At 42.4% G+C, this 17,854-nt stretch overlaps 1 protein-coding gene across 1 annotated transcript in view; it reads right to left on the bottom strand.

Moving 5' to 3' along the window:
- dnah3 (dynein axonemal heavy chain 3) overlaps positions 1–17,854 on the bottom strand; it is a 187,519-nt gene that overhangs the window by 54,433 nt on the left and 115,232 nt on the right. Inside the window, exons 36-42 of the mRNA XM_060840939.1 lie at positions 14,724–14,824; positions 13,505–13,610; positions 10,833–10,962; positions 9,153–9,389; positions 8,959–9,059; positions 6,078–6,372; positions 3,110–3,289 (exon numbers count right to left, since the gene is read on the bottom strand). Coding sequence (XP_060696922.1) covers positions 3,110–3,289; positions 6,078–6,372; positions 8,959–9,059; positions 9,153–9,389; positions 10,833–10,962; positions 13,505–13,610; positions 14,724–14,824 — 1,150 coding nt within the window. The remainder of the gene's footprint in view (positions 1–3,109; positions 3,290–6,077; positions 6,373–8,958; positions 9,060–9,152; positions 9,390–10,832; positions 10,963–13,504; positions 13,611–14,723; positions 14,825–17,854) is intronic.

Raw genomic sequence — 17,854 nt, forward strand, 5'->3', positions numbered from 1 at the left:
AATGTTCCAGGATACAAATACAACAGGAAGGATAGAAAGGGAGGCAAGAGAGGAGGGGGAGTGGCATTTTTGATAAGGGGTAGCATTACAGCTGGGCTGAGGGAGGGCATTTCTGGAAATACATCCAGGGAAGTTATTTGGGTGGAACTGAGAAATAAGAAAGGGATGATCACCTTATTGGGATTGTAGTATAGACCCCCTAATAGTCAGAGGGAAATTGTAAAACAAATTTGTAAGGACATTTCAGTTATCTGTAAAAATAATAGGGTGGTTATGGTAGGGGATTTTAACTTTCCAAACATAAACTGGGACTTCCATAATGTTAAGGGTTTAGGTGGAGAGGAATTTGTTAAGCGTGTACAAGAAAATTTTCTGATTCAGTTTGTGGATATACCTACTAGAGAAAATGTAATACTTGACCTACTCTTGGAAATTAAGGCAGGGCAGGTGACTGAAGTGTCAGTGGGGGAGCACTTTGGGGCCAGCGACCATAATTCTATTAGATTTAAAATACTGATGGAAAAGGATAGACCAGATCTAAAAGTTGAAGATCTAAATTGAAGGCTAATTTTGACGGTATTAGACAAGAACTTTCAAAAGCTGATTGGGGGCAGATGTTCACAGGTAAAGGGATGGCTGGAAAATGAGAAGCCTTCAGAAATGAGATAACAAGAATCCAGAGAAAGTATATTTCTGTCAGGATGAAAGGAAAGGCTGGTAGGTTTAGGGAATGGTGGATGACTAAAGAAATTGAAGGTTTGGTTAAGAAAAAAAAGGAAGCGTATGTCAGATATAGACAGGATAGATTGAGTGAATCCTTAGAAGAGTATAAACGAAGTAGGAGTATACTTAAGAGGGAAATGAGGAGGGCAAAACGGAGGCATGAGATAGCGTTGGCAAATTGAGTTAAAGAGAATCCAAAGGGTTTTTACAAATACATTAAGAACAAAAGGGTAACTGGGGAGAGAGTAGGGCCCCTCAAAGGTCAGCAAGGCAACCTTTGTGTGGAGCCACAGAAAATGGGGGAGATACGAAACGATTATTTTGCATCAGTATTTACTGTGGAAAAGGGTATGGAAGATATAGACTGTAGGGAAATAGATGGTGACATCTTTCAAAAATGTCCATATTACAGAGGAGGAAGTGCTGGATGTCTTGAAACACATAAAAGCGATAAATCCCCAGGACCTGATCAGGTGTACCCTAGAACTCTGTGGGTGGCTAGAGAAGTGATTGCTGGGCCTCTTACTGAGATATTTGTATTATCGATAGCCACAGGTGAAGTGCCGGAAGACCGGAGGTTGGCTAATGTGGTGCCACTGTTGAAGAAAGTTGGTAATGACAAGCCAGGGAACTATAGACCAGTGAGCCTGATGTAGGTGGTGTGCAGGTTGTTGGAGGGAATCCTGAGGGACAGGATGTACACGTATCTGGAAAGGCAAAGACTGATTAGGGATAGTCAACATGGCTTTGTGTGTGGGAAATTATGTCTCACAAACTTGATTGAGTTTTTTGAAGAAGTAACAAAGAGGATTGAAGAGAGCAGAGTGGTGGACGTGATCTATATGGGCTTCAGCAAGGTATGTGACAAGGTTCCCCATGGGATACTGGATAGCAAGGTTAGATCTCATGGAATATACGTAGAACCTGCCATTTGGATACAGAAGTGGCTCAAAGGTAGAAGACAGAGGGTGGTGGTGGAGATTTGCTTTTCAGACTAGAGGCCTGTGACCAGTGGGGTGCCACAAGGATCAGTGCTGGATCCATTGCTTTTCATCATTTACATAACTGATTTGGATGTGAACATAGGAGGTATAGTTAGTAAGTTTGCAGGTGACAAACAAACTGGAGGTGTAGTGGACAGCTAAAAAGGTTATCTCAGATTACAACAGGATCTTGATAAGATGGACCAATGGGCTAAGGAGTGCAGATGGAGTTTAATTTAGATAAATATGAGGTGCTGCATTTTGGGAAAGCAAATCTTAGCAGGACTTATACACTTAATGGTAAGGTCCTAGGGAGTGTTGCTGAACAAAGAGACTTTGGAGTGCAGGTTCATAGCTCCTTGAAAGTAGAGTTGCAGGTAGATAGGATAGTGAAGAAGGCATATGTTATGCTTTCCTTTATTGATCAGAGTATTGAGTACAGGAGTTGGGAGGTCATGTTGCGGCTGTACAGGACATTGGTTCGGCCACTGTTGGAATATTGCGTGTATTCTGGTCTTCTTCCTATCAGAAAGATGTTGTGAAACTTGAAAGTGTTCAGGAAAGATTTACAAGGATGTTGTCAGGGTGGGAGGATTTGAGCTATAGGGAGAGGTGAATAGGCTAGGACTGTTTTCCCTGGAGCGTCGGAGGCTGAGGGGTGACCTTATAGAGGTTTATAAAATCATGAGAGGCATGGATAGGATAAAGAGATAATGTCTTTTCCCTGGTGTGGGGTAGTCAAGAACTAGAGAGCATAGGTTTAGGGTGAGAGGGGAAAGATATAAAAGAGACCTAAGGGGCAGGTTTTTCACGCAGCGGGTGGTACGTGTATGGAATGAGCTGCCAGAGGAAGTGGTGGAGACTGGTACAATTGCAACATTTAAAAGGCATTTGGATGGGTATATGAATAAGAAGGGTTTGGAGGGATATGGGCCGGGTGTTGGCAGGTGGGACTAGATTGGTTTGGGATATCTGGTCAGCATGGACGGGTTGGACCGAAGGGTCCGTTTCCGTGCTGTGCATCTCTATGACTCTACGAATTCAGATATGTTTTCATTTGCAACCATGAAATAAACAAGCACCAGATCAAGACGCGTTATAATACACATTGCAGGTATGCACAGCACAGTTACTCCAATAATTTATATTTGAATTCCAGATGTATGACTCCACCTGAACTCAAAATACCATGATGAAATTCAAACACACTTTTAAAAATATTATCCCAGTTTGCAATGACTGGATCTTGTAATTATGAAGCCAAAGAGTTAAATACACTGACTAATGTTGCAATGAATTATACTTAAGCTTTATAAAGGGAAAATAAAAACTCACATAGCATCTCCCAGTCATAATATGTGCCATAATTCTCCAACACCTGATGTTCTTTGTGAAGTTCCTACCTGTTATGTCATTCCTCCCTCCACCAGGAGGCCCCATTGCCGAAATAAACAATACATTTATGATGGTCAGCTTTGATGTATCTTTCCGATCATACCAGTGACCATGATCTATCCACTGTCGAAGGAGCTCAATTGGTGGTTGGGCTCCATAGATTTCTTTTGCAGGCATATTAAGATCATCTAGAATTAACACATGAAATACTTGAGCTTTAAATAGAAAACAAAAACTCACAAAGCATCTCATAACATGATTTGTAATACTTGATTGAGTGAGCCAGGGTTTATGTTAGCTTTGAGGAGGTGTCAAGACAGGTTGATAATGCCGAGCAGTGGATGTGGTATATATAGACTTCAGCAAGGCGTTTGATAAGGTTCCCCATGGTAGGCTCATACATAAAGACAAGAAGGATGGGATAAAGGGAGATTTGGCTCCCTGAATTCAGAATTGGCTACCTGACAGAAGGCAGAGAGTGGTTGTAGATTGAAAGTATTCTGCCTGGAGGTCAGTGTTGAGTGGGATCCCGCAGGGCTCTGTTCCTGGGCCTCTGCTCTTTGTAGTTCTTATAAATTACTTGGATGAGGAGGTTGAGGGTGGGTTAGTAAATTTGCAGAGGATACAAAGGTTGGAAGTGTTGTCGATAGTATAGAGGGTTACTGCAGGCTGCAGCGCAACATAGACAGGATGCAGAGCTGGGCTGAGAAATGGCAGATGGAATTCAATCTGGATAAATGCAAATTGATACATTTTGGAAGGTCAAACTCAAATGCTGAATATAGGATTAAAGACAGGATTCTTGGCAGTGCGGAGGAACAGAGGGATCTGGGTGTGCAAGTACATAAATCCCTCAAAGTTGCCACCCAAGTGGGTAGGGTTGTTAAGAATGCTTATGGTGTTTTGGCTTTCATTAACAGGGAGATCGAGTTTAAGAGCCGTGAGGTTTTGCTGCAGCTCTACAAGTCCCTGGTAAGACCACACTTGGAACATTGTGTCCAGTTCTGGTTGCCCTACTATAGGGAAGATACAGAGGCTTTGGAGAGGGTGCAAAGAAGGTTTGCCAGGATGCTGCCTGGGCTTGTCTTGTGAAGAAAGGTTGAATAAGCTCGGACTTTTCTCTCTGGCGAGAAGGAGGAAGAGAGGAGACCTGATCGAGGTGTACAAAATAATGAGTGGAATAGATAGAGTCAATAGCCAGAGACTTTTCCCCAGGTCAGGATTGACGGGTATGAGGAGTCATAGTTTGAAGATATTAGGAGGAAAGTATAAAGGAGACCTCAGAGATTGGTTCTTTACGCAGAGAGTTGTGAATGCATGGAATGCATTGCCAGCGGTGGTGGTGGAAGCAGAGTCATTAGGGACATTTAAGTGACTGTTGGACATGCACATGGATAGCAGTGAGTTGAGGGGTGCATAGGTTAAGTTACTATATTTTACATTAGGATTAAACCTCGGCACAACATTGTGGGCCGAAGGGCCTGTTCTGTGCTGTATTTTTCTTTTCTATGTTTACCAACAATACACATTCCCTCACAGGTAAAGTTGATAGTTCTAGGAGAAAGTGAGGACTGCAGATGTTGGAGATCAGAGTTGGGAGTGTGGTGCTGGAAAAGCACAGCAGGTCAGGCAGCATCCGAGGAGCAGGAGAATCGACATTTTGGGCAAGAGCCCTTCACCAAGAAAAGCAAGAAAATTCCTGATGAAGGGCTCTTGCCCGAAACGTCAATTTTCCTGCTCCTCGGATGCTGCCTGACCTGCTGTGCTTTTCCAGCACCACTCTCTCAGAGTCGATATTTGTACCAGACAATTGTGCTGCTCCCTCATTCGGGAGAGATGACTGGTGGTGGTTTAGAATCATAGAATTCCTACAGTGCAGATAGAGGCCGTTCGGCCCATCATTTAACCACTAACCCTCGGACTCAGACCCAACCTATCCACATAACCCCGCATTTAAAATGGCCAATCCACCTAACATGCATATCTTTGGAGCACCCGGCAGGAACCCACACAGGTATGGGGAGAATGTGCAAACTCCACCAGCTGAGCTAACCAGCCTACTATTCTGTTGCAATGACACAGTGTCAGTCCATAGTTTCACTCCATTGATGGAGGTGGACTTAACCCGTATGCTTCTAAACTGGGGGGACAAAGTTCAACCAGCTGCTAACTAGGAGGGGGTGGTGGTGATGTTACTGGACTGATAACGAAGAAGTCCAATGTAATATCCTCCTGCTGTGGTTTCAAATCACATTGCCATGGTAGTTTGAGGAAGTTAAACACAATTATCAGGATTTGCTCCAGATTGCTCTTCTACAACCATTGCTACATTCCTGAGAACTGAACCTCCACTTGCCAATCCCCAGTTGTCCTTACCACCTTCATCATCACCCCATGACTCTAACCACTGTTCTCCTAACCCTGGCCTAGGTGGCACAGTGACTCAGTGGTTAGCACAGTGCCAGAGACCCAGGTTCAATTGCATCCTTGAGCAACTGCCTGTGTGGAATTTGCATGTCCTCCCTGTGTCTGCGTGGGTTTGCTCTGGGTGCTCCAGTTTCCTCCCACAATCCAAACATGTGAAGGTTAGGTGGATTGGCCATGGGAAAAGCAAAGTTATAGGATATTGGGGCGGGTTTGTGTTGGATGCTCCTCGGAAGGTCAATGTGGACTTGATGGGCTGAATAGCCTGCTTCCGCACTGTAGGGATTTTATGATTCTATGATCTCTCCACCAACCACATCACCCCACCATTCTGATCCCTCAACCCATCTTATTAGTAGATGCTGCTGAATGAACTATGATGGTGGCAAGGTGCTTCTGAAAATGAGCAGCCTTGCCTAGTCATTTCAATGACATTATTAACTTTATTTAAATACATTTCAAATTTCCATTATTAAGTTGAAACACTGAATAGATTTTCGTTGAAGAAAAATCGTGACTGCACCCAACCTAGCTGAAATTTCAATCACTCACCTACAAAGACAATGGACTCCTTTCCCACCGGTGGGCCATAAACTCCTTTCCTCCTCCTGTCCAGTTTAGACATGATAATGTCTTGTGTTTGATTGGCTGATGACCTGGCCGAAAGGCTGATGCAGTTGGGAATGTATTGCTCTTTGGGCAGATGCATGAGGAAGCTGTTTGTGATGGCAGATTTACCTGTGCCGGTGGGTCCCAGCAACAGCAAAGGGATTTTGTGTGAGATATAAGTGTGTAAGAAAAAGGTCTGCCTGGCAGTTTCCATGGTTGGAATAATAAGATCTGAAACCTGGAAATCCAGAGAAATTGAGAGAGTAAACATCAAAAACATCGTAACTGTAGATATTTCTAATCAAACTGTCCAGATATTAGATTACTTATAGTGTGGAAACAGGCCCTTCAGCCCAACAAGTCCACACCGACCCGCCGAAGCGCAACCCACCCATACCCCTACATTTACCCCTTACCTAACACTACGGGCAATTTAGCACGGCCAATTCACCTGGCCCGCACATCTTTGGACTGTGGGAGGAAACCGGAGCACCCGGAGGAAACCCACGCAGACACGGGGAGAACATGCAAACTCCACACAGTCTGTCGCCTGAGTCGGGAATTGAACCTGGGTCTCAGGCGCTGTGAGGCAGCAGTGCTAACCACCGTGCCACCGTGCCGCCCACTATGTCAGGTTAAAGTGGAATATTCTCAGAGGAAAATATAACAATGCTCAAAGCCAGCTTGTGTCAGTGGACTTTACCATTGTATTATGTACATTGGCTTTCATCCTATCAATCAGTTAAGAATGCAAAATTATTCATATTCTGGCGTAGGCAGAACTGGAACCAAAATCTCCTGGCTGAGAGGCAGGCACACGACCTAATATCCCAGCTATCGATATTTCCTAATCAATCTGCTCAGATATGTTATTACATACTTTTGGAGCAGGTGGAATGTAACCAGGCTCCCTGGCCCAGAGGTAGAGACACTATCATTGTGCCAGCAAAACAACATCTTACAACTATGTTATATCCAGAAGTGCTCTTACACACAACTGAAGGTTATTTTCCAGTTGCCAAATCCCAGTTATTTTCTTATCAGGCCTATTCAGAGATGTTATTACCCACCGCAGGAGCTGGTGGGATTTGAATGCTGGGCTCTTGGTTCAGAGGTAGGGACACATCCACTGCATCACAAGACAGGCTCCATATTTCAGCAATAATTTTTTAAAAACTTAACCTATTTTTCCTAATCAACCTATTCAGCGACATAGCTGCACACCTCTGGAGTATATGGGACTTGAACTTAGGCCTCTCAGTGCAGGGGGAGGAACTGCATTACTGAGCTGCAAGACTGCCCCTCATGTTACAATGATATCCAGCACCCTTGAAGTGTTTGCACCTATTTTATTTGAAACAAAAGCGGGTGGGGGAAGGTGTCAGGAGTTCCTCGGTGCACCCTCTCAGGCAGCATGTCAACCAACAGAATTGGTTTGTAATCAGCATCCTTTCCCCATGCAGTAAAAAGTGTTGCTTCCTTTGAAATTCGACACTCTTGCATCTATCCTAACAAATGTAAAATTCGATGACATATCTCTTTCTTCAATACTCAGGTTATTTATTATGAATGACTATTTATATTCTAATTAGGGGAGGTTTCACTCTTTAAATTAGATTACTTACAGTGTGTTAACAGACCCTTCGGTCCAACATGTCCACACTGACCCGCCGAAGTGCAACCCACCCAGACCCATTCCCCTACATTTACCCCTTTGCCTAACACTACGGGCAATTTAGCATGGTCAATTCACCTGACCTGCACATCTTTGGACTGTGGAAGGAAACCAGAGCACCCGGAGGAAACCCACGCAGACACGGGGAGAATGTGCAAACTCCACACAGTCAGTTGCCTGAGGTGGGAATTGAACCCAGGTCTCTGGCGCTGTGAGGCAGCAGTGCTAACTGCTGTGCCACCATGCCGCCCACTCATTCAAATCCAATAAACCTTTTCATGATTATAACTTGATATATTTAACATATTCTAGAATATGTTAAATAAAGGAAGCTTGGGGATTTAAAATGTTGATAATAACAATAAAGATGGCCAAAGCTCACAAAGCTTTGACAATGAATCAGGCTAGCTGGCCCAACCTTTGATTCATTTACAAGATCCCACTGCAATCTCTTAAATGCATTCAAACCAAATTGTTCCATTTTATGGATCATATCAGATGCATTTAATAATATTTCTCAAAACTGAAGAATACAGAGCTGTCAATGATTGGTGGGATATGAGCCAAATGCAAGCAAATGGGACTAGATAAGTCTGGCAAATCTGGACAGCATGTGTGAGTTGGACCGAAGGGTCTATTTCCGTGCTGTATAATGCTGGCTGTGAGATAAGAAGAGTGGTGAATCTTTGAAGCTTAGTCATTAAATATATCCAAGATTGAGGTTGAGAGACATCTAGATATGGGGATAGTGTGGGAAAATGCCACTGAGGTAGAAGATCAGCCATGATCTAGCTGAATGATGGAACAGCCCCGAGGGGCTGAATGGCCTGCTGTAATTTCCTATGTTCATCTGTGGGGATCAATATCAACCACACTTTGAACCTGTAAAAAAAAATGTTATTAAGGTCAGCTGTATCTATCTTTAAAATTTGAATTACAAGCAAAGTATAAATTTGGTGCAAAAATGTACCAGGGATAAGTTCTATTCATTTTCTGCTTGGGTATAAAGAGGAGTGTCAGACTAAAGAAATTAATCTTGTAATCCTGGAGACCAACATTAAGTGCAACGTTGATCTGAACCTAGAAAAAGATGGTCATTAAATACAGGCATCTGACCTGGAATGTCCCAAGTGAAAAAGGCAGACTGACCTTAGCACCAGCAGGAATGTCTTGGTCTTTTGAGATGTAATCAGTCCACACTGTCCACTGGCCACTCCCTGTCTTTTTGAAGTAATAATCATAGATGCTTCCTATATGAAGACCAGGAAAAGAAAGCACATTAATCTCTCCGCCACGTTCTTAGGCAAAAGGATTTCTGCATTTTATAAATTTTACATTCCAACCTCTCTCTGGGAATATATTGTTTTTTGTAAGTTTGACACTCTTTGGACGGGGGTTATGATCATCCATTCCCAAAATCAAATTGCGGAAGAAAACATCAAATTTCTTGCGGCTTTCTCCATTGATAGTGGCACCTACAGCCCACACAGTGGCGAAGAGGAATAGACCTTGCAGCCACAGGGTGATTTGCTGGCTTGACATTTCTTCGTTGTCCTCTTGTCCTGACTGTGCTATTTCATCTGTAGGTTGGAAAATGACAAACTAATTGTTAGTGACACGATTCTCCATTGTCTTTCCCAGTACAGGGAGGATGAATATGTGAATGAAGGTTGATTGATTGATAGACCTAATGCCACGTGTACTGAAGTATTCATACGTTAGGATGTAAGTCAAAAATCAAAAATGTACATCATTGTTCTCCTTTTCTGATACTAGCCCAGAATAAAAAAAAGTGATTGGAGTTTTTAACAAAACATGATGTGACACTGTGCGATAAAACAATTCCCTCCCAAGTTTTAACAGTTCTAGAAACTTACACTTTGTTAACCAACCTGTTCAGAGATGTTATGACACACCTCTGGAGCTGGTGGGACTTAAACCTAGGTCCCAGCTCAGGGTTAGGGACACTACCACCACACCACAAGAGCCCCCAGCCTGACAAATTGGTCAGTCCTTCAGTGATTAACTTAATTGGTTCTAAGACAACAGCATTGCCAAATAAGTCAAAATGCAGTTGACCCAGAAATTTGTTTTCCTTATTCTTTCGTGTGACATGGGCATCACTTCCAAGATAAACGTGACATTTTGATAAGTACATAAATTAGAAAGGTTTGGAGGGATATGGGCCAGGACCGGGCAGGTGGGACTTACTTAGTTTGGGATTATGTTCGGCATGGACTGGTTGGTCTGAAGGGTCAGTTTCGGTATTGTAAGACTCTATGATTCTATGTATTGCCATCCCTAAATGCCCTTAAACGCAGTGGCAATTGCAGATGCCCAGTTAAGAGCCAAACACTTGGGGCTCTTGTGGTGTAGTGATAATGTCCCAACCCTTAGGCTAAGAGGAGAAAGTGAGGACTGCAGATGCTGGAGATCAGAGCTGAAAATGTGTTGCTGGAAAAGTGCAGCAGGTCAGGCAGCATCCAAAGAGCAGGAGAATCGACGTTTCGGGCATGACCTGCTGCGCTTTTCCAGCTACACATTTTCAGCTCTTGGCTAGGAGGCCTGGGTTTGAGCTCTACCTGCTCCAGAGATGTGTCTGAACAGTTTGATTAGAAAATCAAAGCTGGATTCTGGTAATTTATGACTTATTTTAGGGAAGATAATCTGCTAACCTCACCATATGTCTGACTCTACAGAAAAATGATGATTTTTTTTTAAAAAAAAGAATTTGTAACCTAAATATTTTTTTAAAAGATCACTATTTTTCTGTAGAGTCAGACATATGGTGAGGATGGCAGATTCTCTTTCCTAAAAGAATTAATGAACAAAATTGCTGTCATGCTCACCATTACCAATATTATATCCCAGATAGTTTAATTCCACCATCTGCCATGGTGGGATTTGAAACCATGCCTCAGCGCATTAGCCTGGACTTCTTCGTCCAGCAGTATTACCGTTCCACCACTAAGAGCCCTTTAGCAACAGGGTAGAAAGATCTACAACTCAAGTTGAACACTCACCCATTAGACAAGAATAAAGCCTCATCATAGTGTAGGCCAAGTGCATTGGAGAAGTCTGCACAAAGAACTTGCAGTGCAGCCGAGTAAAATCCAAACAAGGCTGAATGAGCCAGTGGAACATGTCATTGATCTGAAAGCGAAGTATTAGGTGATTTATTTGAAACATCTTTGCATGATAATTTCTAGAATCTTGAAAATAACTCCTCAAAGTTTTTTTTAAACTTATTCATGGCACAACAGTGTCATTGGCTGGGCCAACATTCATTGCCTGATCCTAAATGCCCAGAGGGCAGCCACGAGGCAATCACATTGATGTGAGCCTGGAGTCACATAGATAATAAATGCTGACCTTGCCAGTTATGCCCAGATCCCTTGAAAGAATTTTTTGTTTTAAGTTGGCAGCACTAGAGCAATTTGGAGCTCATTGGGGCAACGGTCGCCTAGACAACCAAAGTACAGGAAAACTGTGGGGTAAATCCCAAGATCCAAGTAGGCATATCTCAGCACGGCCAAGATTTTGCCCATTTGAAATATGATCAAATTAGCACCAATACAAATAAAATAGGAAAGTCTATCCCTGAACAGTTTAGGTTTAGATGATGGGAACTGGACTCACATGTTCATGCGCTGTCAGTGATCACTGACATTTAGATATTTAATACTTAAATTTCATAGAATCATAGAATTGTTGCAGCACAGAAGGCAGCTATTTGGCCCAACATGCATTTCTCTCACTGTCAGAAGGAACAGTTAATCTAGTGCCACTCCCCTAACTTCTCCCTGTAGACCAAAAATTCTTTTTCCTCCAAATAATTATCCAATTCCCTTTTGAAAGCCACAATACAACCTGCCTCCAACATACTCTCAGATAGTACAGATCCTAACTATTAATACATAACATGCTTTTCCTCAATTTGCCAATGCTTCTTGTGCCAATTGGCTTAAATCTGTGCCCCCAGGATTTTGGTCCTTCCACCAACGGGTACAGTTTCTCTCCATCTGCCTCTGTCCAAGTCCTTTATGATTTTGAACTCGTTAATCAAATCTCCTCTAGGCCTTCTCATCACCAAGAAAAGCAACCTTAGAATCTCTCAACTATCCATGTGAATGAAATTTCTCATTCTTGGAACCATTCTCATCTGCACCCTCTCTAAAGCCTACATAAGCCATCGTAAAAAGGAGTGCTCAGAACTAAACACAATACTCCGGTTGAGGCTGAAGCAGTGTTTTATACAAGTCAAACAAGGGCTCCTTGCTTTTGAACTTCATGTCCTTATAAAGCTCAGGGTCCCATATACTTTACGAATTGCTCTCTCAACCTATTATGCCACCTTCAATAGCTTATGTAAATATATCCCCAGGTTCATCTGCTCCAGCAGACCTTTTAGAACTGCATCTTTTTTTAATTGTCTCCCCTCATTCTTCCAACCAAAATGAATCATTTCACATTTATCGGCATTACATTTCATCTGTCACTTGCCTGCTCACTCCACTAGTCCGTTCATGCTCTTCTTACGTTCTAAATTGGTCTTCTCACAGTTCACAATGACTCTGAGTTTTGTGTCATCCGCACACTTTGAAGTGGTATCCTATGCACTATGGTCTAGTTGTACATGAACATAATCTATAGGTTCATAAGTAGACTCATACTAATGGAATTACACATGTAGACTACCTAGGTTATAACTGATTTCACAGTGGAGGGCAAACTTTGGTATTGAACTTTGCAATTAGACCTTGGACTTAGATGTATAATGTGACTGTGTTGAAAAATACTGAGATGTTTAGGCTACAGTTAGAAGTTAGGCCAACATTCAGCAATGATGTCATTGAATGGCAGAACTGACTGAGGGTCTGAATGGTCCTAGTCCTATGTTCTTATTTCAAATAAAGTGGAGATTTCAAATGTGAGAAACGCTCACCATATAAGAATGTCATATAATATGGAAGAGATTCCAAGGTTCAGTGTTGCCCACTTACTTCATGTGGTGCTACTGTCAACAACTTTGAATAATAACTCTGACAAGTTTTAGTCACAGCAAACACAGGCCTTCCCAAAGTGGAGGTCAGGAATTTGAGCTCAGAGTTTGAGGTAGTGAGCTCCAAAGCAACGATGTCTCCATAAGACCATAAGACATAGGAGTGGAAGTAAAGTCATTTGGCCCATTGAGTCCACTCTGCCGTTCAATCAGGGCTAATGAGCAATTCAAAGGCACTGACCCGCACTCTCTCCGTTGTCCTTAATTCCTTGCAAGATCAAGAATTTATCGATCTCTGCCTCGGAGACATTTAACGTTGCGGCCTCCACTGCGCAATGAATTCCACAGGGCCACTACTCTCTGGCTGAAGAAATGTCTCCTCATTTCCCTTCTACATTGACCCCCACCCCCCCTCCAATTCTAAGGCTGTGCCCTAATATCCCCATCTAACGGATACAAATTCCCAGCGTCCACCCTTTCTAAGCCATGCATTCTCTTGTATTGGAAACCTAACACCACCCTGGCTTGCCCTCCCAATCCTAGAGCTTGTTGGGGTAGTTTTGGGTTAGGTGGGGGGGGGGGGGGGGGTGGGCTGCAACTATTTTCACACCTCGATAATGTGGACACAGAAGAAAAATGTTCGCCAAGCGCTGATTTCCAACTAAAGTTAAATATTTTAAAATGTGGCGTTACCAGTTCTTTGTGCTCAGCGGTGACAGTGACTGGCAGGGTATCCATGTAAGAATCTTTCAGTGGTGTCCAGCCCAGCTGATGGGGCTCCAGGTAAATCATACCACATCTGGTCAAAGAGGAAATAAGTTAACACTGCCCACAGTGGCTGCATCCTGTGCCAATCACTGGTTTCATGGACCAGACCAGACACCCTCAATACATTTTAAGAAGGTAGCCTAGACCTAACGTTTTCTTATTTTAAACACAGATGTGAACTGCCGTGTTCCAGATCCAATGTGATTGGTCAAACTACTCGACATTAAGCAAAACCCAATTTATTTAAACGGTATGTTTATTTAAACAAAAGAAAGAGGAATTTAAAATAACTATTGGAAACTTAACCAACAAGTCCACACCGACCCTCCGAAAAGCAACCCACCCTACATTTACCTCTTCACCTAACACTACAGGCAATTTAGCATGGCCAATTCACCTAACCTGCACAGTTTTGGACTGTGGGAGGAAACCGGAGCACCCGGAGGAAACCCACACAGACACGGGGAGAACGTGCAAACTCCGCACAGACAGTTGCCTGAGGCAGGAATTAAACCCGGGTCTCTGGCACTGTGAGGCAGCAGTGCTAACCACTGTGCCACCATGCTGCCCATACAGTACCTTTCACTAGTTAACTGTTCCTATATAGAAATATCCCATAATTACATCCCTTGGGAAAAAGGCAAATTCAGACACAGATTCTAACATGCAGTTTTCCAATCCAAGAGGAAAAGAAATGTCAAGAGAAGAATCAGAGAGTGTAGCAGCCAGTAGATATTTACTGAAGCTTCCAACTCTTTTGAGATCCCAAAGGCTTCCACTTAAAACTAAACTTAAAAACAAAAAACAGTCTAGAAAGACTGGTCTGTGAGGGTTGGCTACACTCAGGCTGCTTCCATTAGAGTCATAGAGATGGACAGCACGGAAACAGGAGACCCTTCAACCCAACTTGTCCATGCCAACCAGATATCCCAACCCAATCTAGTCCCACCTGCCACCACCCGACTCATATCCCTCCAAACCATTCCTTGTTCCAAATTTAAAACAAAAACCTAGGGCCTCACAAATTGCTTACCTTCTTCTAGATATTTCTGCACTTCTGCCTTACAACCTCACTCCAAGATAAAACACGACACTTTCGAATTGACAGTACCATCACACTGATCATCTCTCAGTCGATCATTACCTGCTGACAGTCGCTGGGGAAGCCTGTTCCAAATCTGCTGGCTCAAATATTAAATTCATTTTGGAGCTCATTTGAATAATTTCACCGCTCATCAAACACAACTGGAAGACAAATGACATGTAAACAATGGTGAGTGTCACACAGCGCGGGCAACTATTACACCATGGGACTAAATAACAAGGACTTCCTGCATCATTGACAAGCAAGTCTTTCTACTGTTCTTCCAATTAGAAAATTGAACATGACCTCAACACTGATGCTTTCTAACCATCAAAACTTTTTAAAAACTCAAACGCTAAAATGCATTGTCGCTTCATGTTGAATCATTCAGTGTTACACTCTGAGGAATATATCCCGAACTAGGATTTTTGTCTAATGCTGTTGATGAGCTGACTTGCAGAAAATATACAACTCCCTTTCACCTTCCTGCCTTTTCTTTGAGGATGCTGCAGAAAACTACTAAGGATATTGACAAATAGTGTGTACGAAATAAGCAGCAATTTAATCACTGTATCCTTATGTTTCTGAACACCACAGAAATCACATCAAGGTAGAAATATTTCAGCAAAATATGAAGTGATTGGCATTAATGATTCAATTCTTTAGCATCTGTAATGTGGGTCACTCCAGCACTGCCGTCTTGGCAGGAGGTACAAGGTGCTCCATTGGTTATTGACTTCTATTGGAAACTCAATGGACATTGACTTTTACTAACTGACTTTTAATTGTAGCAGAGAACTAATCAGGTTCAGAGATCCCATTATGATTCGTCCAGTCTCTCACCAGAGGTTTGACAGAAGACCCAAGATCCAGAGATTGTGGCGTTTCTTCAGGCAGCTCTGCCAGTGCCCTAGTAAAGTAGCAGCAGGAAACCAGAAAATGGTGCATCAATGTCTTTAGGTAGCTACAGTGCTCCTGATTTACAGAAAAGAAAAATCAACCACAACGTCTCATTTCAAAATGAAGAAACCCACTATTCAAAGCAGATCTGAGGGGCCCCAGAACATAGGATCAGCTCGAGAAGTTAGATTTTTTGCAGAACACTGGTAAATCGTTTAACAGTTTGGCCATGTTACAACTCACAAACATTGTATCTTCCATTTCTCTCGTAGGGTAGAGCCTGCAAATATTCTAGTGTCAAAATTAAACAGCCTTATTTTGGATGAGATAGTAACAGTTACAGACCAAGATTTCCAGTATTAACTTCTCCACAGGTGCTGTGTTTCCCCAGCACTTCCTGTTTTTAAAAGAATACTTTTATTAAATAATAACATGCACTGTGCTGAGCTGCTAGATGTTTAGCAAAGTAGTACAGATGTGCTATGAGAAGGCAACAAGCAAGTGAAGTTCAGTGTTTGCTGTTGGGATGCTTTATCTCCTTAATTTAGAATGAAGGAATAAAGTCATTGTAGCAACATCAGGTAATCACCTGAACACAGACAGTCATGTATAACTAGGAGACAGTGAGGGTCTGCAGATGCTGGAGATCACACTTGAGAGTGTGTTGCTGGAAAAGCACAGCAGGTCAGGCAGCATCCAAGATTCCTGACGAAGGGCTCCGGCCTGAAACGTCAATTTTCTTGCTCCTCAGATGCTGCCTGACCTGCTGTGCTTTTCCAGCAACACACTCTCAAGTCAAGTATAACTGATGAGCTATGGTGAACTGTAGAAGAGTAACCACTAGTTTAAGATACGGTGTACCTGTTCAAATAAAGAATTTCTGTACTAGAACCCAAACCCATAGCAGTGAGTATTGCTTAGCTGTTTAAGGGAAGAGATGTGGAGTAGGTTGGTGAAAACCCAAGGAAGACCTAGTATTTCTCCTGGACACATTTTCTGTGTGTTTTGAAGTTAAATGAGATAAAGTTCATGATAGGTGCAGAGGTAATGTCACTCCATTATCAACCAACAGGTCCAGTCTGGGTTCAAATCCTGCTAGCAGAATTTGAGTTCAATGGTTAAGCCTTGAGTTATAAAGCTAGTCTGAGTAATAGTAACTATGGCAACAGAGGGTGAATAGTCTGCAGAATTCTCCCCCGCAGAGAGATGTTGAGACTGGCTTGTTAGGTATAATCAAGGCTGAGATGGATAGATTTCTAATTAAGGCGCGTTAAGATGGAGCAGAAAAGTGGGGTTTAGGATTATCAGATCTCATTGAATGGTGGAGCAGACAATGGGCAGGATGGCCTACTTCCGCTCCTACGTTTTATAGTCTTGGTTAACAATCATCAGTTGCTGCAAAAAAAAACATTTATAAGTGTCCTTTTAGGAAGGAAATCTGCTGCCCTTTTGGCCAACATGTGAGTCCAGACCCACAGCACTCTTAGTTACCATCTGAAGTGTGCTAACAAGCACTTCCAGGTCAACTAGGGATGGGCATCAAAACATGTCCTTGCCAATGATACCCACATCTGAAATAAAGTTAAAAAGGATTCTCCAGATGCTCAGTCACACATTGATTCTTCATCATCCTTCGCTTTCTAAGGCAGACAAATTTGATGTTGGTTATTGTTTTTGTTTAGTGAAAGTCAGTGTCCACTAAGTTTCCAATAGAAGTCAATAACCAATGGAACATCGTGTACCTCCTGCCAATACAGCAGTGCTGGAGTGACCCACATTTCACAAAATAATAAAGAAAAACACCAAACTAAACAATTGCAGGCATAAATGACAAAGTCATAATTCAATAGAACAAGGCTATACTATGGGTTTTTAAAAGTGCTATGAGAGGAATTAAAAATCAGTTAAACTATTCATATAGCAATGCACAATGTCTATATAAAACAGGGGAACTGGCAGTAACAATATATTGTAATAAGCCAAGTATGGGTGGGTTTACTGAGCCAGGTCAGTGTGGTAATCAAATTGTGAAGGTATAACATCTTCAGAAAAAATAGAATGGAGGTGTAGCAGCTGTGTTTATTAAGGCTGACATAAAGGTGACAGAAAAGGGTGATTGAGTCACCAGTAAGACAGAAATATAATCCATGTGAATTGAAATAAAAGATAAAGTCAGAAGTCACACGATATCAGGTTATAGTCCAACAGGTTTATGTGAAATCACAAGCTTTCGGAGCTCTGTTCCTTGAAGAAGCAGCACTCCAAAAGCTTATGATTTCAAACAAACCTGT

The sequence above is a fragment of the Hemiscyllium ocellatum genome, chromosome 20 (assembly GCF_020745735.1).
Source record: "Hemiscyllium ocellatum isolate sHemOce1 chromosome 20, sHemOce1.pat.X.cur, whole genome shotgun sequence".
In the NCBI taxonomy this organism is placed as follows: Eukaryota; Metazoa; Chordata; class Chondrichthyes; order Orectolobiformes; family Hemiscylliidae; genus Hemiscyllium; species Hemiscyllium ocellatum.